This window comes from Equus caballus, chromosome X, assembly GCF_041296265.1.
Source record: "Equus caballus isolate H_3958 breed thoroughbred chromosome X, TB-T2T, whole genome shotgun sequence".
In the NCBI taxonomy this organism is placed as follows: Eukaryota; Metazoa; Chordata; class Mammalia; order Perissodactyla; family Equidae; genus Equus; species Equus caballus.
This window is the reverse complement of record NC_091715.1, coordinates 68,551,950-68,575,473: the sequence shown is the minus strand read 5'-3', so window position 1 is coordinate 68,575,473 and position 23,524 is coordinate 68,551,950. Positions and strand designations below refer to the sequence as shown.

General features: G+C 50.4%; 1 protein-coding gene and 1 long non-coding RNA gene across 15 annotated transcripts; one reads left to right on the top strand and one right to left on the bottom strand.

The window, feature by feature from the left end:
* Positions 1–7,646: 7,646 nt before the first annotated feature.
* On the top strand, positions 7,647–23,475 carry CITED1 (Cbp/p300 interacting transactivator with Glu/Asp rich carboxy-terminal domain 1). Of its 13 annotated transcripts, XM_070257497.1 has the most exons (6): positions 18,285–18,392; positions 18,734–18,752; positions 19,042–19,116; positions 19,841–19,961; positions 22,187–22,311; positions 22,869–23,475. In XM_070257497.1, exons 4-6 carry the CDS (start codon positions 19,949–19,951, stop codon positions 23,394–23,396), a joined length of 666 nt encoding a protein of 221 aa, XP_070113598.1. In that variant the 5' UTR covers positions 18,285–18,392; positions 18,734–18,752; positions 19,042–19,116; positions 19,841–19,948; the 3' UTR covers positions 23,397–23,475. The 13 variants fall into 13 exon arrangements, with proteins under 13 accessions (XP_070113599.1, XP_001488094.2, XP_070113600.1 ...); XM_070257495.1 differs by lacking the exons at positions 18,285–18,392; positions 19,042–19,116 and adding an exon at positions 18,126–18,226; XM_023633497.2 differs by lacking the exon at positions 19,042–19,116.
* Positions 13,758–17,899, bottom strand: LOC138921865 (uncharacterized). Of its 2 annotated transcripts, XR_011434760.1 has the most exons (4): positions 17,761–17,899; positions 17,250–17,415; positions 16,649–16,804; positions 13,758–16,326 (listed from the first exon to the last, which is right to left on the bottom strand). It is a non-coding gene; the product is annotated as an uncharacterized lncRNA (long non-coding RNA). The 2 variants fall into 2 exon arrangements; XR_011434762.1 differs by lacking the exon at positions 17,250–17,415 and having other exon boundaries at positions 17,761–17,898.
* Positions 23,476–23,524: the final 49 nt, after the last annotated feature.

Genomic DNA, 23,524 nt, shown 5'->3' with positions numbered 1-23,524 from the left:
TGGTCCAAAAAAAAGTAAATAAATAATTTTTTTTTTAAACCAACGGAAAAATCCCAAGCCAGTTTCCCTTTGGGGGGTGGATCTGCCTCTGCTGCCTTCACCGTGAGCTGTCGCAGAAAGAGCAGTATATTTCCAATTCTATATTTAAAAGACTCTTTCTAAAGCAGAAAGACTTTATAAGAAAATCAAATATTGTCATTCAACCAAAAAAAGAAGAAGGGGAGGACAAGAAAGAAGGAAAGCAAACAGCCATCTAGGCGGAGCGGGTCTCCACATCTCTAAGCCCCTACGCAGAAAGCTCCAGCAGCTCCTCCCCCGTTGTGTCTGCCAAGGACAAGACCCCAGGTCTCCTGCTCAGTGCCGGGCCCCACGCTGCCCAGCAGGGCTTTGGCATGCGTGCAACATATGCACCTGGGCCTCAGACTGCCTCTGTTGAAGTCCCCTCCCTGTCACTCACTAGCTATGTGACATAGGCCAAGTAACTCTCTCTCTCTGAGCCTTAGTCTCCTCATCTGTCAAATGGGGACAATACCTGAACCTACTCCGTGGGGAGGTTTCGAAGGATCAAAGAGATAATGAAGGGAAACACATAGTAGAGTACATACTAGAAAGCAGTATTAGATACTTCTCCTAGGCTGAATGGGAACCCAGTCTGGGCAGGGAGTCTTCCAGAGGTTTCCTGGCTTCAGGAATTAGGGAAATAGTATGCAAACTCGTGTGACTGTGCATTTGTACATTCATCTGGGGCAAAGAGCCATAGTTATTATCAGATTCTCAACATTCAAAGGGGTTTTTGTGATCCCCAAAAGGATGAGATCTACAGATGTAGAGGTAAAGACAGACATGAACTGAACCCTCTAAGACAGGGGCCCCTCGCCTCAGGGTCTCTGCACGTGCTAGTCCTTCTGCCTGGAATGCCCAGATCCTCCACAGACCAAATCCTTCTCATTCAGTTCGCAGCCACAGTGTCGCTACCTCAATAAAATACCCTGGCCACCCATCTAAAGTAGCCACCCTGCCCTCTCTATTTCAAAATACCATTTATTTCAATACTATGTATCATTATCTTATTCATTTTTTATTTATTCCTACACACACCCTAGGAGAGTGGGAACTTAGGCAGTTTCATTGCTGCATCCTCAGTGCCTGGCATGGTACCTGGCATGGTACCTGGCTCCTGTAATCCTCAGTACATACCAATGGAATGGTGGAAGCATGTACTAAGACAGAGCAATGCCTCATACTGTGGGTATTGTGGGACACAGAGGAGGGGCAGGAAGTCTAGACTGGGGCGATCATGAAGGCTACAAGCAGGTGACGGCACTCAAGGTTGGGCCAGGTGTCAGAGGCAGGCATTCCAGGCAAAGGCACATGAAATTTAGGGAAGTGACAAGCAGTTCAGTGTTGCCAGAACACAGAATATTACACAGTATTCAAGCAAACCAACTGTAAAAAGATATTTTTAAGACAATAGGGGAAATTTGGACATGGACTGGGTGATGTTAAAAAATTATTGAGGGCAAGCCCAGTGGCATAGTGGTTAAGTTCGTGCAACCTCCTTTGGTGGCCTAGGGTCCACAGGTTTGGATGCTAGACACGGACCTATACACTGCTCATCATACCATACTGTGGCAGCATCCCACATACAAAAAATAGAGGAAGATTGGCACAGATGCTAGCTCAGGGACACTCTTCCTCACACACAGACACAAAAATATTGATAGGGGCTGGCCCCATGGCCTAGTGGTTAAGTTGACATGTTCCACTTCAGCAGCCCGGCGTTCACATGTTCGGATCCCAGACGCAGGCCTACACCACTCATTAGCCATGCTGTGGCAGCGACCCACTTAAAAATTGAGGAAGATTGACACAGATGTTAGCTCAGGGAGAATCTTCCTCAGCAAAAAAATATAGATAGATAGATAATTTTGTTAAGCACAATAACAATTATGTTATGTAATGGTATGGTAATTATGTATTTATTTAAGTCCTCATCTGTTAGAGATACAAAGTGAAGTATGTACAGGTGAAATAATATGTCTGGAGTTTATTTTAAAATATTCCAGAAGGGGAAAAGTGTATGTGTGTGTGGCAGCGGGTGGTCAGTAGAGATAAATGAAACAAAATTAGAAAAATGTTGATCATTGTTGAAGTCAGTTTGATGGACGCATGGAGGTTGAATATACTATTCTCTCTGCCTTCGTGTGTTTTTAAATTTCCATAACAAAAAGTTGAGATATATATTAGTGAGTGACAGGAAGTAAAATAGCAGGGGCCAGATCACAAAGGGCCTCCTGTGCCAGGTGGAGGAGGCTGGACTTGATCCTACAGGTAAGGGGGCCATCTAAGAGTTTTAAGCCAGAGTAGCCTGATCAGATTTACATTTTAAAAAGATGGCTCGGGCCTGGCCCCGTGGCCTAGTGGTTAAGTTTGCGCACTCCGCTTGGGCGGCCCAGGGTTTCTCCTGTTCGGATCCTGGGCGGGGACATGGCACTGCTGATCGAGCCACACTGAGGTGGCATCCCACATGCCACAACTAGAAGGATCCACAACTCAAAATATACAACTATGTACCTGGGGGCTTTGGGGAGAAAAAGGAAAAATAAAATCTTAAAAAGATGGCTCTAGCTGCTGGGACAACAGAAATGAGGCTGCTGAGGCTTGGCACCAAAGTGGCTGCCTATGAGAAGCCTCTGTTTACCTCAGATGGAGTCCTAGCACCTTCCTCCCTCTGCCCACAGTGCCTTTCTTCTCACCACTTGGTGAGAGAGAGAATGTGTGTGTGTGTGTGTGTGTGTGTGTGTGTTTAATGGAAATATTTTTATTTATTTTGCAATATCTACTTGAGGTAAAAACATTCAAACAATGCAGATAATGGTTCCCTCATAACCCTACACCTCAGCGATAGTTTGCTAATAGCAAACTATTAGCAGTTTGGTGTTTATCTTTCCAGACTTTTAAAAATTTATTCCATAAATATATATTGACGACCTACTATGTACCATGCAATGTGCCAGGCACTGGGGTTACATCTGTGGACAAAACAGATGACAATCCCTCTCCCCAAGGAGCTGGCATTATGTGTTTATGATCATTTGACTTTACATGAATGAAATCATACTGTTTGGTAAGCTGATTTTTCTCACTTCATTATATGCCATGGACAGTTTTGCATATCAATCCACAAAGAACTACCTTATTCATCTTTTATTATGACCTATTTCAGACATACGAAAAGTATGGCTCACCTAATCCCTTAAAGTGGTCACATTATGTGGATGCTCCAAAATTTGTTTAACCTGTCCTCTAATGATGAACATTCAGAATTTTCTCGTTTTTCCTTACAAATAAAAACACTGCACAACAAAAAAACAAGTAGAGCTAATAAACAAATTCAGCAAAGTTGCATGGTACAAGGTTAAAAAAACAAAAATCAGGGGGCTGGCCCAGTGACACAGCAGTTAAGTTCCACGTTCCACTTCTCGGCGGCCCAGGGTTCACCGGTTCGGATCCCGGGTGCGGACATGGCACCACTTGGCAAGCCATGCAGTGGTAGGCGTCCCACATATAAAGTAGAGGAAGATGGGCACAGATGTTAGCTCGGGGCCAGGCTTCCTCAGCAAAAAGAGGAGGACTGGCAGTAGTTAGCTCAGGGCTAATCTTCCTCAAAAAAAAAAAAAATCAGTTGTGTTTCCATATCAATGAACAATCTGAAAAGGAAATTAAGAAAACAATTCTATTTACAATGGCATCCAAAAGAATAAATTCTTAGGAATAAACTTAACCAAGAAGGTAAAAGACTCGTATACTGAAAACTATAAAATGTTGCTGACAGAAATTAAAGAAGACACAAATAAATGGAAAGACATTTGTGTTCATGGATTGGAAGACAATTTTGCTACGGTGTCAATACTACCCAGACTGATCCACAGATTCAATGCAATTCTGATGACTTTTGCAGAAATAGACAAATCCATCTCAAAATTCATATGGAGTCTCAAGAGACCCTGAACAACCAACGCAATCTTGAAAATAAGAACAAAGTTGGATGTTTCACACTTCCTACTACAAAGCTATAGTAATCAAAATAATGGGTTACTGGCATAAGCACAGACATATAGATCAATGGAAGAGAATCGAGAGCAGAGAAATAAACCCATACATCTACGGCCAACTAATTTTGCACAAAGGGGTCAGGTCCATTCAATAGGAAAAGAACAATCTTCTCAACAAAGAAACTGGGACAACTGGATTTCCACACACAAAAGAATAAAGCTGGACCCCTACCTCACACCATATACAAAAATCAATTCAAAGTGGATCATAGACCTAAATGTAAGAGCTAAAACCATGACATTCTTAGAAGAAAACAGTGGGGTAAATCTACATGACCTTGGGTATGGCAATGGATTCTTAGATATGATACCAAATGCAGAAGCAACAAAAAGAAAAATAGATAAATTGGACTTCATCAAAATTAAAAATTTTTGTGCTGCGAAAGACATTATCAAGAAAGTTAAAAGATAGCCTACAGAATGCCAGACGATATTTGCAAATCATATATCTGATGAGGATTTAGTATCCAGAATATACAAAGAACTCAGCAAAAAGACATACAGAGGCTGGCTCCGTGGCCGAGTGGTTAAGTTCGCATGCTCCGCTTCAGCGGCCCAGGGTTTCGTGAGTTCAGATCCTGGGCATGGACATGGACCCCTCATCAGGCCATGCTGAGGCAGCATCCCACATGCCACAACCAGAAGGATGTACAACTGGAATATACAACTATGTACTGGGGAGCTTTGGGGAGAAAAAGAAGAAAAAAAAAATGAAGATTGGCAACAGATGTTAGCTCAGGTGCCAATCTTCAAAAAAAAAAAAGGCATTCAACCCAGTTTAAAACTGGGCAAAGAATTTGGTTAAACATTTCTCCAAAGAAGACATACAAGCGGACAAGGAGCACATGAAAAGATGCTCAACATTGTTAGTCATTAGGAAAATTCAAATTAAAATCACAATGAGTCGCCAGTTTATTTCTATTTGGATAGCTGTAATCAAAAAAATCCCAGAAAATAAGAAGAGTCTACAAGCATATGGATAAATTGGAACCCTCGTACATTACTGTGGGAATGTAAAACTGTGCGGCTGCCGTGGAAAACAGTTTGGCAGTTTTTCAACAAGTTAAACATATGACCCACCAATTCCAGTCCTAGGTATATATTCCAAGAGAATTAAAAACAGATGTTCAAATACTTGTACATGAATGTTCATAGCAGCACTATTCACAATAGCCAAAAGGTAGAAACACCTCAAACATCCATCAACGATGAATGGATAAACAAATTGTACTATATGCATACACTGGAATATTATTAAGCCATAAAAAGGAATGAAGTACTGATAGGTTACAGTACTTGAAAACATCATGCTAAGTGAAAGAAGCCAGACACCAAAAGTCACATAGTAAATGATTCCATTTATATGAAACATCCAGAATAAGCAAAACGATAAAGACAGAAAGCAGACCGGTTGTTGCTAGGCCTGGGAAGAGGAGGAAGTTGGGAATAACTGTTTGATGGGCATGGATTTTCTTTTGAGATAATGAAAATGTTTTGAAACTAGGTACAGGTGGGTGTTGCACAACATTATGAAGGTACCAAATGTCACTGAATTATTGATTTTAAAATGGTTAATTTTGTGTTATGTGAATTTTGCCTCAAAAAAATCATTACAATGAAGATCTTCTTGATTACACCCTTGCATATTTGTTGTATTATTACCTTATGATAAATTTGTTGAAGTGGAACTTCTGGGTCAAAGGGCATGTACATTAAAAACAAAGAAAACAGATGATAGATATTGATCCCCAGAAGTATTGTCCCAATTCACAGTCCCACCAACATTTATACAAATGTGGCTGCTCCCAAGAACTTCATCTTTACTCGTGTAATGGGTCAAAATCGCTCACTGCTTGAATCTTTTTCTGACATTTTATTAGTGAAGTTGGACATGTTTTATATGCTCAATAGTAAGTTATTATTATTATTTTCTTTTTTGGGTGAGGTAGATTCGCCCTAAGCTAACACCCTCTGCCAATCTTCCTCTTTTTTTTCTTGCTTGAGGAAGATTGTCCCTGAACTAACATCTGTGCCAATCTTCCTCTATTTTGTACGTGGGTTGCCACCTCAGCATGGCTGACAAGTGGTGTAGGTCCGTACCCAGGAACTGAACCCCCAAAGCTGTGATCCCGGGCCACCGAAGCAGAGAGCACTGAATTTAACCACTACGCCATGGGCCAGCCCCAGTAAGTTATTATTTAACTCTCTGTCTTTCACATTTCACTCGAGACCTTTCCCACCTCTCTGTGTCAGCATTCCTGACTGGCACATAGTCGGACCTCAGTCGATGTTGTAAGTTGCTAAAGTGGTGACTACAAGATCCTCCTGGTTCCCGTGGGGCCCAGGCTAGCTCTAGACATCCAGCGCAGTTCCAATGTATCCAACCCCCAAAAGTTCCCTAAATGCCTTTTGAAAGACGCTGCTGGGAACCACACTGAGCGGCATGGAGGGCATGGGTTTGCACTAGTTGGAAACGGAGAGGAAGGCAGAATAAGGGTGAGAACGTGGGTTGAACTGGGGAGTGGGGATAATGTTTATATGTGCATGTGAATGGAGACAAGCAGAAGAGAAACTACCAACATCACAGCTGTGTACTGGGGGGAGGGGGCGGGCAGGGACGACTACCATTTCTCAAGGCCCACTCCAGTCCTCTCTGGCGTGCTCCTCTGCCGGGCTGGTGGCACCACTCACTATCCTGCAGTTTTCCTGCCAGATGGGGCTGCCTCCTCCAAAGGTGCCTGTCAGCTCCCTGGCATGATCCTGCGGTTACCAGCCTGGAAGGCTGGAGGGAGGGAAAAACTGCCATCCTTCCCACCCTACCCTCTCTGTCCATGAGTTACTGGGCTCTCCTCTACCACCCTCCATCTGGCTTTCACTCATATCTTTTTCTCCTTTGAGGAATATTCTGCAGAATCTGTTTCATATTCCACTCCTGAGCCCATTTAGCTAATCTCTGCTCCCATCTCCCCTCTGACTCTCATGCAATTTCTCTCTTCCACATCCAGAAGCCAGACTCTCCAGCTCAGCCATTCCTTCATTCAACAGATATTTATCATGGCCTGCTATGGACCAAGCAGTGTTCTAGACATTGGGAGTACAGAAGTGAACAAAACACAAAAGTTCCTACCCTCATGGAGTTGTGCATTCTAGCTGGGGAGACAGATAATAAAAGTAATATGGCAAGTGGTGATCAGTGCTAAGGAGAAAAATAAAACAAGGTAAGAGTTGAGAGTGATGGAGTTGCTGTTTTAGATAGAGTGCCCAGGGAAGGCCCATTTGAGGAGGTGACATGAGCAAAGACTTGAATGCAGTGAGGTGGCAAGCCATGTGACTATCCTGGCAAGAATGTTCCAGGCAGAGGGAACAGCAAATGCAAAGAAAGTGAGACAGGAACTGCCTTGTCATGTCCGAAAAACAGAGAGGCCAGTGTACCAGAAGCTGAGGGAATGAGGGGGAGGGGGGAAGAAGAGAGTGTGGTGAAGTAGGAGGGACCAGGTCATAGCGGCCACTGTAAGGACTTTGACTTTTGCCCTGGGTGGGATGGAGAGCCATTGGAGGCTCCCGAGCAGAGAAGAACAGGATCCCTCTGGCTGCTGTGTTGAGAACAGACTGTAAGGGACAGGGCACGAGGAGAGCAACAAGACCCCTGAGGAGGCTGCTGGCAGTGATCTAGGTAAGAGATGGCAGTGGCTTGGACGAGAGTAGTTGCTGTGGAAGTGGTAAGAAGTGGTTTGGATCCTGGATGTATTTTAAAGAGAGAGCTGACAGAATTGGCTGATCAGCTGGACATAGGGTTTCGAGAGAAAGAGAAAGGCAAGGTCTTTAGTCTGACAAACCTGGCGAACAGAGGTGCCATTTACTGAGCTTGAGAAGCTGGGGTGGGGGAGGAGGGGACAGGGGACAGGGGATCAAGTGCCTTATTTGGCCGAGTTCAGGAGAGAGAACTGGGATCTCTCCCGGAAGCTTAGGGCTTGGCTCGATTGCTTGCTGGTGGGGGTGGAGGGTGGATGGAGAAGGTCGAGGCAACGAGCGTGCTTTACTGAGTAACAAGCTGTACTGAGCTCCATGTATATCTGCCTGCGTCACCTTCAGTGAGCACAATATCAAGGCTGAATTTCTTAAAGTGGCATCCAAGCTCCTGTGACCTCACCAAACCCATCCTGTGCTGTTCTCCTAGTTCCCATCAATGCCTTTGCACAAGCTGTCCCCAACACCTGGTGAATGCTGGCCTTCAGCTCAGACGTCACCCCCTCCTATCTCCCAGTTGATTTTATTAATGTCTGCTTTTTGATCTCCCCCACTGTACTGGGAAATCCTTGAAGGCCAAAGTGGCACGTTGGTCCTCTCTGAGGCCTTGGTGACCAAAGCAGAGTGGAGCAGGGGCTCAGCTGGAGTTTGTGGCCTGAGGGAACAACTGCATAGGAGTAACAGCCAGCCCTGAGCCCACCCCGGTGGGTCGGGAGGCCCGACTTCCCACACAGTCATATGTGACAATGAGGAAAACAGGGCCAAGGAGGTGAAGTCAGGCTTGGAACTGGACTCGAATTGGAAGGCTGACTCCAACCCCTAAGCAGCAGGGAACAGGAGTCAGGGAAGAGTAATTACTCACATGTGTATAGCACTTCAGTTTATAGCCACAGACGTTATCTCACTCAACCCTGGCACAGCCTCATAAGGTAGGTATTCTTATTTTCCCCACTCTACATCTAAGGAAACTGAGGCCCAGTGAGCTAAAGTCACTTACCCAAGGTCACACAGCTAGGAAGTGGCAGCCTCGAGACTTGAACCAAGGTCAATCTGATGGCAGAGCCCCATGCTCTCCATATCACACTAAGCCTTGCCTCGAGCTGGCTGGGAAGGTGACCGGTCGGGTCTCGGCAGCCATTATCCCCTCCCTACCTATCCTGACTGTGTTCCAGCTGGGATGGTAGCATGAATTGGCGTTTACTCATCCCCTCAGAGTGGGCAAGGCCGGGGCCACAGAGCCTGGGACTCAAACATAGCAAGGAATCATCCATATTGGAGACTCCAAAGGTAACACTTTTCCCAAAGGAAGAGGTTTGAAGAAAATGTATGAGAAGTGCAAAGAGAGGCTGTGGGAACCTTCTGCACCCCCCGCCCCCCCCCGCACCCCCCCCCAGGCCTGCTGAAGGTCTGCCCTGCCCAGGAGAGGGCAGCTCCACCCGCAATCCCCCAGCCGAAAGTCCCCTGGAGAAGTCCTTCTCGAGGGCCATGCTTTCCTTCCGGTTGGGCGCTGGGCCTGGACGGTTCTTGGCTGGCAGCAGTTGGGCCCTCGCACCTGTCGGTCCAGCTCCCCTGCTTCACAAACACACGCCCCCAGTGAGCGCAGCGCTGCTTCCAGACAGCCAGTCACTTAGGCCTCCCCCCACTTTGGGCCGGTTTCTTTCTCATTTGATTTCTTTTCCTTGCCTTGTTTTCTTCCCAGGCACTCACTCTCTCACTCTTTCGCTCTTTCTCTCGCTCTCATTCATTCTTTCTTTCTCTCTCCATTGAATACATTTCTTTCCGCTCAGTCTGTCTCTTTTCCCCTGACACTAACCAGGTATCAATACAGTGCTAGCTTCCTCCTCTGTAACAGTGAGAGAGGTTCGGATGAGGTCGTCTCTCCAGTCCCCACCGCTCTGACATTCAGTTTTGAGGAAAAGGCAAGAGCCTGTCAGGGGAGGGGGGAGCTAAAGAGCAGGAAAGGGAGATAAAACCAGGCAAAACTGGATCCAAATCCCAGCATCCTCACTTGCTAGCTACGTGACCTCAGCAAGGTTGCCTCACCTCTCTGAGCCTCCTTCCTTCATCTGTAACATGGGACTGATAATAATAGTGACAACCTCACATCGGGGGAGCAGGGGGTGTGAGAATCGACCTCGCTCATGGATGGGAAAGGCCCTTATATATATGTACATATATATATATATATATATACATATATATATACACACACACACATATATGCATATAAGAGAAGGGTCCCAGGGGGCATTGCTTAGAAGGTAGTGAGGGCCAGTGGTCACCAGCAGAGGCCCTGGGGCCAGTTTTCTTGGTTCGAATCCTCAGCCCAAAACATACAGGGTGTAGAATGTTGGCAAGCTGACTAACGTCTCTGTGCCTCAACTTCCCTATCAGCCAAATAGAGATGAGGTAATCATAGTATTAGCCTTACACCTCAGATTGTTGTGGGGATTAGATGAGAGAAGTACAGAGCTCTAAGAACACTGAGGGTCTGTCACTGAATAAGTGCTCAGAAAACGTTACCATTGATATTTTTCATCGGAGCTCGTAGGACTGGAACTCCTCTGAGGAGGTGTTCTTCAGGGCGATGGGCCACTGCAGGAGCCGAGTCATGTGGAGGGCAGACTCATGTCTCTGCAGGGCCTCCAAGTGTGCACCCCACACAGGGACACCTGCAAGTCAGCTTGGTTCCTCTTGCAAAGCCGTGCACCCTGGGGTGAGGGTTGAGTAAAGCCCAGAGGGAGCAGCACCTGTTTCTAATCAGGCCTCCCAGAGGAAGAGCCTTTCTGTGATTAGCCCAAGGAGACGGGATACGCTAGCTGAAGGACACCGCCCCTGTGTCAAGGCAGGAGAGAGGCCTTGGGTAACGGGGCCTGTGGGCCTCTCTGCGTGGCTGGCAGCAAAGTCTGCACTCTGACCCCTGAGGTACCCTAGATCCTTGATCCATCTCTAGCTCTCATCGCTGATCCCCAGAGGGACGAGAGTCATGGCTGTGGGGATCAGGGGAAATGTTTCCAGTCCCCCAAGTTGTACATGCAAAATGAATCCTAACCACGTTCACCCAGCCGTGTTTGTCTGAGCCGACCCCAGACCCAGAGTTAAGGGCCAAGAGAGGCAATAGGGGCTTCTGGTCCAAGCTGGGAGACCTCTCTTGTCCATGCCAGCAGGGGCTCTGATTGGAGGAAAACTGGGGTCCTTGGATGGATGAACAGTGGAAGCTTGAGGCCTCATATGCAATGGGATTGGGAGGCTGGGAGGGCAGGGCCCCAGAGCCCAAGAGAGGTGAGCGCAGGAAAGGCTCCCAGCATGGAGATGAGGTTGAGGGCTAAGGGGCTGCAACATCACCTCAGGGCTCAGGTAAGGGGAACAGTTTGAGCCCTACGCTGCAGGGAGCGAGGCTAGACTAAAATGGCCTCATCTTCTTAAGGAAGAAGTAAGCTGAAAGACACTGCACTGGCCAGAGTGGGGGGATGACAGAAAAGGGAGAGCAAACAAGACCCCAAAGGTTTACATTCTAGAAGCTAAAGCGAAACTAGGGAAGGCCTGGTATGCTCGAGGCCTGGCCAAAATGTATTTAGCAAAGTGAGATGGGGCCCTGGTCACTCCCTGGCACAGGGAAACGTATGGACTGAGATCCCCTCACCCTACCCTTTAGGGCTTTGAAGCATGTGTCCATGATTGCGCTGGGCTGGAGGGGCCGGGGAGGGGAGAGGAAGGGAGAACTGAGGTGAAAACCCAGCCTCAGGGCCCTGAGGAGAAAGCCCCTCTCTGTGTGTCTGCACCGGTGGAGAGAGGCAGGGGAATGTCCCCCACAGTTTGGCCAAAAGTCATCCTGCCGATTGCTCTTTTTGACACAACCTCACACTTTCTTTCCAGCCCTATATTCCTGGCTGTGTGCAAGCTATTTCCACTTGGATGTTCTGCCAACAGCTTAAACTAAACACGCTTAAAGCAGAGTTTCTCTTCCCCCACAAAGCCTCACACCTTCCCAAGGCCTCCAGCTTCCCCGCTGACACCCCAACAGCGAAGAGCGCAAGGCCTGGCCAGCCTGGCTGCCTCTCTTTCTCTCCTACCCCAGCATCTCTCTCCCTCCCTGCCTTGTACAACACTGTGCTCTTCCCTGCGGAATATTTTTCAGAGGCATCTTTGCCACCCCGCATGCTACAGCCCTCTCCCCCCATGCACGTCATCCCTAGAGATTCCTGCCACAACCCCTAGAACTGGGCTCCCCTCTCAAGGTCTCTCCCTCAATCTGGGCCACGCATACATTCTGGCCACACACACTGACCATTTACTGCAGTGGGTGTGGCGGAGCATCCATTCTCGAAGAAAGAAAAGCATAGACACACATAACAGAGGAACAGGTAGCCTAGTGGGAAGAGTTTGCCTTAGGAGTGAGTCAGACCTGGCTGTGAATCCCAGCTCTGCTGCTTACGAGCTGTGTGATCTTGGGCTTGGTATTGCACCTCTCTGTGCCTCAGTGCCTCTCTCTCTAAAACGGAGATGGTAGTGTTGACTTCCTAGCGTTCTTGTGAAGTTGAATGCTAGAAGGGGGCACAAAGAAGGGGCATACACTAGAATGACGTCCCCAAAGGCTGGAGTGGGCAGAGCCATGAAGACGGTTCCCAAGGGTACAAGAGGCTGGGTGGCCAGAGTTGTTTGTATAGTTGTGGTTTTCCCATTGCATATAAATAACAGGAAATCAAGTACGGAATCAATTCAACTGGACCCAATTCTTGACCCTTTCCAAAACTTCCTCCACTCCCTTGTGTCATCAGGAAACCAAGGCTACAATCTACGAGGATGCCCTGTTATCACTCTTCTCTTGTCTCAGTTTTCTGTTTCTCAAGGCCCTTTCCCCAGTACTAATCTTATTTCCTCTCTTCTTCTCCTTTGTCTTCTCTTCTTTTCAATCCTTCTCCTTTTTCTTAACACAGGAGCAGAAGCGAGTGCCTGTCCAAGCCCGCTGGCCTGGGGCAGAGGAATGTGGCCACTCCCTCCGCGGGCGGCCAGGCCCAGGCGCTCACTCGGGCTGGCAGGGGCAGGCGCAGAGCTGGGGAGGCTCCGGCACCTTGCTCTGAGGGGCTGGAAAGCACTACAGACATTAGCTCATCACTCCCTGGCAGAGGCCGACCGGTCTGCTATTCTCACTAGCATCTTCCAGATGGGGAAATGGAGGCACAGCCACACTCAGTGTGGTTGCAGACTCGCAGGATCCCAAGGTGGCTTCTGGGCAGGGTCTGCAGATAGAGCAAGCAGAGAAGGGCCACCCAGACTTCTCTAAATGGACTTCTATTCCTTGAGATCGTCAGGGGGAAGGAAGGATATAGGCAAGAACTGTGCTCCAGACTGCAGTATCTGAAGGGGGCAGCAGGGGAAAATGGGGGAGCCTGGCTAGGACCCACCATCTCCTGAGCCCCCCACACATGAAGGGGCCCCCAAACAGCTGCGGCTTCACTTACTAGCCCATTAGGAAGGACTCACTAGTCTTCCTGAGAAGATGTCTGCCCCATCCATTACCTCTGGAGTCAGAGGCAGCGGGATAAAGTCTGCATGGCCAGACACCAAAGGGTTAACTATGATGCGGTTGGGTTATTATGTTTCCCTCCTGGTGCTTTTCTGTTATTTCCAAATTCTGTGCAGGGAACAATTATGACGTTTATAACCAGACAAAATGTTAATTATTTTTAATTATGAAACAGGAGAAGCAATTGGGATGTGGTGATGAGCCCTGGGTGTGGAGTGAGGCTCCCCAGGTCAGCCCACTCTCTTGCTTCCTGGTTGTGTGATCTGGGGCAACTGACTTCACCTCTTTGAACCCCAGGTTTCTATAAAATGGAGATAGTCAGCCCTACAGGGTTAGCATAAGATTAAAAAGGATAATATATGTGAAAATGCTTTTTAAAATATATTTATGGAACTTTTCAAACATATACACAAGTACACATTATAATGAAGACCCATGTACCCATCTTCAATAATTACCATCTTACTTCAACTCTATCCTCACCCGCTTTAGTCCCATCCCCACTGGAATATTTTAAAGCAAATCCTAGACGTGCCCTTTTTTTCCATAAATACTTCGGTACCGAACTGCTTTTTACAGTTTTTCATGATTAAAAACTAATACATGGTGACTGTAAAAAATTTGGAAAATGAAGAGATCATGTACAAAGGAGAAAACAAAAATCACCTATAACCCCACCACCCAGAGACAACCACATTTTGGAGTAGTCTATGATTTATTCTATGCACATATATATACATTTTTAACAAAAGTGGGATCCTACTATATATGCCATTCGTAGGTATCATTTTATTTTCATTATAAAAGTAATAAAAATCATATTACAGAAAAATCAAGAGATGAGGGGAAATTACCCATAATCCTTTATCACTTAATATAAAAACTGTTAATATTTTAAAATATTTTCTTCCCTTTTTTTCAATTTACATACATACCTTTAACGCAAGTGGGATTGTACTGATTATGCATTTTTCAAATTATGAATCTGTTTTAATTGTAAGAAAATAATATAATCATATTGCAGAAAAATAAAGGAAAAAAATATCATCCATAATCCCACTACCTCAATTGTAACCACTGTTAACAATTTTGGTGTATTTCCTTCCAATATTTTTCCTATGCACATATAACTTTAACAAAAGTGAGAGCATACTGTTTATGCAGTTAACTACAAACATATTTAGTTATAAGAATAATATAACCATATTGCATAACACGGAGAAAAGAAGAAAAACATCACTCCTAATCCTGCCACCCTACCGACACTGCTGTTGGCTCGGTGTTTTCCTGACGGTCGCTTCACTGCCCATATTCATACGGGCTCGGAAACATACTGAGTATTTAATTTTCTACTCTTTGTGCCCTTTGCAACTTGGCATCATATTTATGCAACTTTGTACCCAGCATTTTTTTATTTAATATTTTGTTGTGAACATTTCCCCATGAATAAAAGAGTTTTTGAGATCAGGATTTTTTTTAGTGTCGAGGTACCAAGGGACACTCTGTTACCATGGACATTTCGATGGCTTTCCAGTTTTCACCATTATAAACAGTTCTGCTCCAAACATTCTGGAACAGTTTTGTGCTTTTTAACTTTTCTACACACATATTGAGTATATGTTTCTGGAGACCACTCTGTATGTTTGTGGGCTGTCCTGTAAAAAGTGATCATCTTTTACTGGTCTGTAATTTACTCCTGTCACATGGCTCAGGCAACCCTTGGTCCTGGAGGGTGGGGTTTTGAGAACAAATCTGCATTTTCCTCTCCCTCCCCTTCCTGAGTTTATAAACCTCCTTCATCCCTTCTCAGCCCGGTCTTTAAATTAATCAGTCAGCAAGTATTATTGAACCTGAAGCATGTGAGCTGAGGCACGGCTGGGAGGCAAAAGGAAAAGAGCCAGAAGGCGCAATCACAGCATTTGCTGACCGCTTACTACACAACAGCACCAACCAGGCTAAGCTTCTCCTTCCATCCTTGCAACAACCCCAGAGCCGCTACCCTTATTATCCCCGTTTAACAGATGAGAAAACTGAGGCTCAAAGAATGGAGCCACTTGGCCTAAGATCGTACAGCTAGTAAAGGGCAAAGTAGGGATTTAAACACAGGCAGGCGGCCTGACCCCTGAACCCCGACGCTTGACCACCTGTCTAGAGGGCCTCCTTACCCTCCCAGGCAGCGAGGTGTAGGGGTGAGAGTAAGGACTGCAGTCAGCCTGACCCGGATTCAAACACCAGGCCTCCTGGCTGTGTGAACTTGGGCAAATCTCTGGGACTCCATTTCACCTTTGGTAAACCCTACCTCACAGGGCTGTCGTGGAAATTAAATGAGATGATGGATGGGAACATGCCAGGCCCAATACTGGTGCACAGAATGTTCTTGCTGAGTGACCACCCCTGTTCCCTCCTTGCTTGGTGAGCCCGCGGTCTAGTTACGAAGTTAGAGATAAGAGTTCAGCGGAGAACTCTGAGCTCGGCTGGAGCCAACTGGGAAGTCAGTGATCCAGGGCATATTTGCAGAGAAATGCAAATGTCTCCTTTGCTCTCTCTGCCTCTGCAACTAACCTCCTCTCTCATCTCCCCCAAAAGGAAAGGGGTGGCTTTTGTGCTCCAAAGCTGAGTGCTTGAAGCCTCTCTCTTTCCTGCTCCCAAGGAGGTGTACAGTGGAGACGACAGGAAGTCACTAGTGGGGAGACCCTTTCTGGCATGTGGGCACAGAGAAACGTGGCGGAGGGCGCTCCTTTTTCTGCCCTTCAATGGTCCGGATGGGGGAGGGGGCTGGCTGTGGAGCAACTGCTCCGGAGACACTCCAGAAGCCGAGATGAACATATGCCTCTTTCTAACAATTGGCCTGGGAGCCATCCAATAGATGGAGGGCGGATCCGCCACCTCCCGGATCCGGAGCCTGCAGCGGAGATGCTGCCGTTTCCAGACCCGCTCCTGAGCGGGGGCGGAGAGGGAGGGAAGGTCGGAGGTCCAAATTAGCAACACAATATGAAAGCCTAGGGTCGCTCATCTCCCGCAAACACCAAGATGGCTCGAGAGTGTATTTCACGTGCAAACTCTGTGCAGTTTTAGGGTCCCGACTGATGCCGCCTTTTATCAGAGGGAAACTGGGCACGACCCACGGGCTTTGGGCAAAGTGAGAAAGTGCAGCCATGGTGTGTGGCGTGTGGTTGTTACCGGGGTTTGTGTTGGAGTAGGGTGGGGGGAAGGAATGGCGACGCTCAAGGCAGCTTTTGGCGCTGGGGAATGGATTTACCTGGCGTCCGGAGCATTCGCCCCAGCTTCCTCCAAGTGTCAAAGAAGGGCCTTGATCCGTCCCTCCATTTGCTCTCCATGTTTATGTCAGTAAGCCCGTCAGCCCGTCAACAAACAGAACTTTGTTCAAAGAGCAAATGCAGGGCACTTGAAGATACTAAAAAAAGAAAAGGAAAAGGAAAAAGGAAAGAATGAAAGAACGAAAGGAAGAAAAAGAAAAAAAAGACCTTTATGTCTTCAAATCCAATTAGGAAGACAGAACACATATATAGTGAAAATGACTTCATGACATCCCCCACCCCTTTTCCTTAACATCAGGACTTTTTTTAAAGAGCATGTTTTATAAACAGTGTAAACTGAGTAGTTCTTCCGAAAGGGGCCAAAAAAGGGAGTTTGGTAGAGGAGTAATCCTGGTGGCCTTCCTGTAAGGGGTGAGATGGGAGTTTGTTGGCCACAAGGAACAGGAACTGAGATGAAGAAGAAGCAGACCTCTTTCCCATAAAGATTTGTAAGATAATATCCCAACCCGAGAAAGGTGTGCTCCAAATGCAAAATGTTATTCTGGCTAGATGAGAATGATTATATAACCACAACAAAATAACCTGGCATCGTGGGAAGGCAGGAGGAATCCCCGCGAGCCCCCTGGGCAAGCTCCTCGGACCCTGCCTCCTGTTCTTGGCTTTTCGCGAGCCTCGTGAGCTGCCCCTGGCCTCACGGTCCGGGAGGGCGGCACATCTCCGCGTCGCATCTCGCCAGCCTCCTTCCGCCCTGGATGACCACCAGAGAGAATCCCTCGAACCCACCCCCCGCTCAGGCCTTCCAGGGAAGCCACCGCTGACGGACAGGCCCTCCATGAGGCTCTGCCCGGAATCCAGCGACTTTAAGGGGAAAGAAACCCCCAGCCTCGGCCCTTCGATAAGGGAGATGGTGCAGCCCAAAGGGGGCAGACGGGCTCTGAGAAAGCCCTGCAGAAACCCCAAATCCTGCCCCGCCGGCCCCGTCCCGTGTGCGTCCCCCTCCTCCGGGTCACAGCTCTCCCCCAACTCCCTGAAGCCCGCTCCGGCCACCCGCTAGATTTAGGTCAGAAAGCAGACACTCACGGCTCTCCCTCACCTCAGCGAAATTACTAAGTGGAATTTATTGGGCAAGTCCATGCGGGGCGGTAGGGAGAGACCGTGTCCCGGGCCCGGGCTCCCGCCAGCTTTAGAAGCGCCACGAGTCGGCCGGGGCCCGGGGCTCGCGGAGTCCACGGCCTGGACCCGCCAGCCCCACCCCGGGAGCCGCGGCCGGTCCCCGGCGCCGCCGGACCCGCGGGGCCGCTCGGACTCCGTTCCCCGGCCGGCCCTTCGCTTTCACACGATCCGCCGTGACTGCACCAGCTCGAGCGCCTTTAAAGGGCCACACACGCCAGCCGCCGCTATAAAATGTTCCCGGCGGCACAGCTGCAGAAGGGGCACCGCTGAGCTGCCGAGAGGAGGCCCGCTCCGCCCGGCTGCCCGCCCGCAGCCCGCCGGCGAGGGGTCGTCCCTGGCGAGGAGGAAGAGGGCTGAGGAAGGCACGGCACCCGCTCTGGCCCTCGGTGAGTATCCAGTTCAGATTTTGCCACCAACTCGCCCACGAGCCAGGACATGTGCTAATAATGCCCTAAGCCGGTTATAAAGACGTGGAAATTGGGGGGAGAGAGAAAAAGGGGGAAAAGGGTCTGTCCTTCCTGGGATTCCTAGCCGAGGCCAGCCTGCTGCCGTGTGCGTGTGCGTCAAGGCTCTCCGGGCAGCAATGGGGGCTTGAGAGCCGGGGCCCCCGCGCCGGGAAGGGAGCGCGGTGGCCGCCACCGCCACCGCCCCGGAGTCAGGCGCCGAAGCTGCGGGCGGGCGGGCGGGCGGGCACGGGCGCGGGCCGGGGCTGCTTGGCGCGGCACGGTGCGGTGCGGCGGCGGCGCGGCGCGGCGGTGCGGGCTTTTCCCAGGCGCCCCGGGGTCGGGTGGCACTGAGCGCGACCGGCTCGCGGCGGCGGCGTGCGTGCCAGGGGCTGGGGGCTCCGCCGCTTCGCCCGCGGCTCACCGGGCTCCGCGCTTCCCTCTCTCCAGGGCAGGCGGCTTCGCGGAGGTAAGCCGGGCCGCCGGGCAGGGCGCTGGGCTGGGCGGCGGGGCCGGGGACTCCAGCGGAGCGGGCGTGGGGCGCGGGCGGCGGCCAGGCGGGCCGAGGGGCTCTGGGGGACTTGTTTTCTGTTTGGAGGCTGCTCTGCTGGGGGCAGAGGGGCCGCCGCCCGCCCGTCTGCGAGCGAGCCGGTTCGCTCGCCAGCGCGCCCGCCTGCCGGCCAGCCGGGCCAAGCGCCCGCTTCTCCCGGGGAGACGGCAGGCAGCACCTTTTCTCCCCGCGCCCGCGCTTTCTCCAGCTTGGCTTCCACCGACTTTGCTAATCGCCCGGACCGCATCTGGACGCTCCGGCTCCGGGGCTGCACAAAGCTCAGGTTTCCTTCGGGGGCTGGAGGCGAGAGGGGCTTTTCGGGCCGAGTTCAGCGGAATTGCGGGATGGAAGTTAGCGAATTTGGGCAACTTGCCTCTGCTACCCAATCGACCTTTGCTCTCCCCCACTCGCACGCCCACACACACGCGCACACCCACGCACACACCCCTCTCCCTATAAACGAGGGCAGCGGGGCCGGGCAGCGCACGGAGTCCCAGCCTCGCGGAGCGCCGGACTTGGAGTCAGACAGACCTGGCTGCGAATCCCGGCTCCGCCACTTTCTAGCGCTGTGACCTTGGGCAAGTTACCGAACCTCTCCGAGCCTCTCTCTTCTCGCAGCGGGGTGATAGCACTGACCACAGGCGGCTTGGCTAGGGGGTAGGCTCAGCCTGCGGCCGCGTCGGCTGCTCCGCGGGCGCTCAGTAAGTGTTGGTGAGGCGCGGGAGTGGCCGCCGCCGGCGCCGGAGTGCGCCCTCGCGCGCGGAAACACCGCGGGGCCCCAAACTCGCCGCGGAGGCCGAGACCCCGCGCCCCTCCCCGCCTGCCCATCCCGTCTCTACGATCGGCTCTTGATGCAGCACTTGCGGGAACGGACGCTCGGGGCCCTGCTGGCCTGGGTGCTCGCGCCCACCGTGCAGGGATGCTCCCTGCTGCACCCAGCTCCGGCGGCTCCACCTGGGATGCGGCAAGGAGGGCAGCCGAGCTGTCCGCAAACAACGGGCCTTTAGTTTTCAGGTGGCGAAACTGACTGGTCTGGTTAGAGCGCGTCCAAGCCAAGCCGCAGTACTGTTTGGATTTTTAAATTTCTCCTTCTGAGTGAGAAAATAGCAATCGAGATGGAGCCATCCGGTTGGTGCCATTTTAACTTTTGGTCCCCCAACAGGTCAAAGACGCGGCCCCCCTACCTGCCTCTCCCTTCTCTCTTCTTCCTCTCCCCTCCCCACCCCCATCTAGGCGGGAGGGGGCTGCCGGCCCACTGGGAGGTCTGAAGCGAAGGGCGAAGGGCGGGCGGCGGGACGGGGACCCAGTTCCCGGGGCCGAGAGGCACCAGCGGGCGAGGAGGCACTTGTTGCTCCAGGTTGCCCAGCCGCCTCTGGCAGCCGTTTCGCAGTGGTCAGCTCGCGGCTTGGAGAGCGGGCTGGGACATTTCTGCGCTGCCAAGTTTTGCCTTTGAATGGGCTGGGTGGCAGAGTGGGGACAGAAAATCGGGGATGCAGGGGCAGGGATTCCGTTCAAAATTCGATTGCCTCTTCAGATAGATTTAACAACACTTACTGAGCGCCTACGGAGCACAGACCCAGGCCAGGGGTCGGGGCGGGCGGGAGTTGGGGGGACGGCAGTGATGGGAGGCGACAGATCTGAATGGAAACAGGGTCCCGCCTAGGGGAGCTCCCAGCCTGAAGGGGGAGACATGATAAAATGGTCTTCCCCAAGAACTGATATCAGAACAGAGATACTTTTTTCTTGTTTTCTCTATCCCCCCCCCGCCCCCCCTTCTGTTCCTTTTTGTTATTGTGATTGCTGCTGCTGTTTTTTCTTTTGTACATTCGGGTACCCATGGAGCATAAAGAAGGCTGGATACAAACAGGAAAAGATAGGCAGCCCCCCCCTCCCCCCGCCCCGGCATTTTTCTTAGGATATGAAAATTGCTTGATCCTGAAGGTGCTGGGCTCTTGGACACAGACGACATGGCTTAGACTCCTTATCTTGTCATCACTGGCTTGAAATATTCTCAGAGAAGAAACAGGGCTCAAATCAAGCAGTGGTGGCAACCCAGCAATTGATTTTTTTCCTCATGTTTTCTTTTTTTACCCCCGTTCTTCCTTTCTCTGTTTTTCTTGCCTCCCTCCCCTACAAGGAAGTGGTGCAAAGATGATAAAGAGAGGTAGTTAAGTGGCCACTTTCTGGAAGTGTCTGAGCAGATTCTTAACGACCACATGGGGGGAGGGAGGTGTCGGGGAGAATTCTAGCCTTGCTGGAAAGACTAGAGACTCTTTAAGGTCCTGAAGATTCTTTGGGCCAACAGGCATTTTTAAATATGAAATTCTACATCTCGAATTCATCATGAAGGCTAGACTGTGTAGGGCTTTAAAAAAAAAAAAAGCTTCTAGGAAAATAACTTGAGAGTTTTCAGAGATTTCTTATTTTCTGGTTTGGGGGGTTCTCCTCTCCTCTTCCCCTTATCCTTTGGCACTTGAGCTAGGGAATCATTTCCTCAGGAGCCATCTGAATCATTCCAGGCATGATGATTTGGCCAGCGGGCAGGTGAGGTGTGTGGGCATAGGAGTGCTAGATCCTGCTCCCAGAACCACTGCTACCTGATGAGAAAGCCATTGAGTTTCTGTGCCTCAGTTTCCCCCCAGGAAGAATTATTCCCACCTGTCTCTACAAATGGATGTGGCTGGGCTCAACAGGTGTCCTGGGAAAGCCCAGTGCTGCCGGCGCTCACTTGGAGGTGGCTTGAGGCACGGAGGAAGTTGAGACATCCCTAGCTGCTCTCTGGCTGCCTCAGAGCGCCCAAACCACCCTGATCAGCTTCTCTCACACCCATGCCCAAGGCAGGGCTTTGGAGCCCCATGACATTTGCTTTGGGGACTGATTCCTTCGCTGGGTTGCAGCATCTAGCTTTCTAGGTCTTCCTTGCCCTGACTGCTTCCCACTTTTCTCCCAGTCCAGTGGAGGCCCCAGCTCTCCAGCCCGCATGTCTGTGGTCCGTTGAGACAAGTGCGCTGCTTATTCAGGGCCATACCTGCTCTCAGAATCAGGAACAGTGCCACCCCCCCTCCACTTGGGCTCTGAAATCACTTGCATGAGGAAGCAGTCACGTGTGTCCCCTCTTGGTGATGTGGGTAGCTGGCTGCCTGGGCAGCACCTGGCCGAATCAAGCACCTTTCCTGCCTCAGGCAAAAGTTCTGGCTTGAGCTCCCCGTCTGCTCAGGTGGCGTCTGGTGTTGAGTCTAACCCTGTCACGGTCCTTGCCTTGTAGCTGTGTGGAGTTGCCCTGCTTCGGGCTCGATGGGGCTTTCTTGGTCAATGAAGCATTTGCCTTATTACCTCTTCTCCCTCACATACAGCGCGACAGCTCCAGCTGGCAGCATCACCTCCCACCAGTTTATCCAACTTCTGCCAAGGCTCTGAAATGCCAACTATGTCAAGGCCTGCACTCGATGTCAAGGGTGGCACCTCACCTGTGAAGGAGGTAACTTTTGCTGTTTTACAGATGGAGACACTGAAGCGTGGAAAGACGAACTGGTCTGCGGCCATGTGGCAGGCCTTCCTCGGGGTGGTATCTAGTGTCCTTTAGCAGAGAGGAGACGGCAGGTCTTTCTCTGAGGAGAATGAGAAGAGCTTCTGCCTAAATGTGCTCAAATCGAACCACTAGGGGTGTTGAAAAATGGCAGGGAAGGGGGCAGAGAAGCAGAATTGGAACAAGACCACTCCATGGAAAAGGTTAAAGTGAGGCTGAGAAAAGGGACAAGGAAATGCCCTTTTTTGAATGGTGAGGTGAAGAGAGGGTCGTGGGAGGGAGATGAGGGCAGCGAACCCACTTAGGATGGCGGGTCTGAGCTCAGGGCTCAGAGCCATGGCAGCAAAAGGATACTCCAGCTGGGAGCCTAACTTTCCAGGGGCGTTCTTGCTGCCCTCCCCACCATTAGCCCCAAATGAGGGCGCATGTAGGAGCTTTCTGGGCCTGATGAAGGGAGAGGGACAAGCCAGGAGCAGGGGTACTATGCTGTGTCTTTCTCTGTCTTCTAGGATGCCAACCAAGAGATGAGCTCTCTGGCCTACTCTAACCTGGGGGTGAAAGATCGCAAAGCAGTGGCCATCCTGCACTACCCCGGGGTAGCCTCGAATGGAACCAAGGCCAGTGGGGCTCCCACTAGTTCCTCGGGATCTCCATCTCCAATAGGCTCTCCTACTGCCACCCCTCCCACTAAACCCCCACCCTTCAACCTGCACCCCGCCCCTCACCTGCTGGCCAGTATGCAGCTGCAGAAGCTTAACAGCCAGTATCATGGGATGGCCGCCGCCACTCCAGGCCAACCCGGGGAGGCAGGGCCACTGCAAAACTGGGGCTTTGGGGCTCAGGTGGGAGGGGCGGGGTCACTCTCTCCTTCTACCGGTGCCCAGAGCCCTGCTATCATCGATTCAGACCCGGTGGATGAGGAGGTGCTGATGTCGCTGGTGGTAGAGCTGGGACTGGACCGAGCCAATGAGCTTCCGGAGCTGTGGCTGGGGCAGAATGAGTTTGACTTCACTGCGGACTTTCCATCTGGCTGCTGATGCCAACAGTCCCTTAAAGATGGAGGAATAAAGCCACCAATTCTGTTGTAAATAAAAATAAAAGTTACTTACAAAGAGATGGGCGACTAGAGATGTTTTTCATTGAGGTCGAAAGGTGTACAGCATGA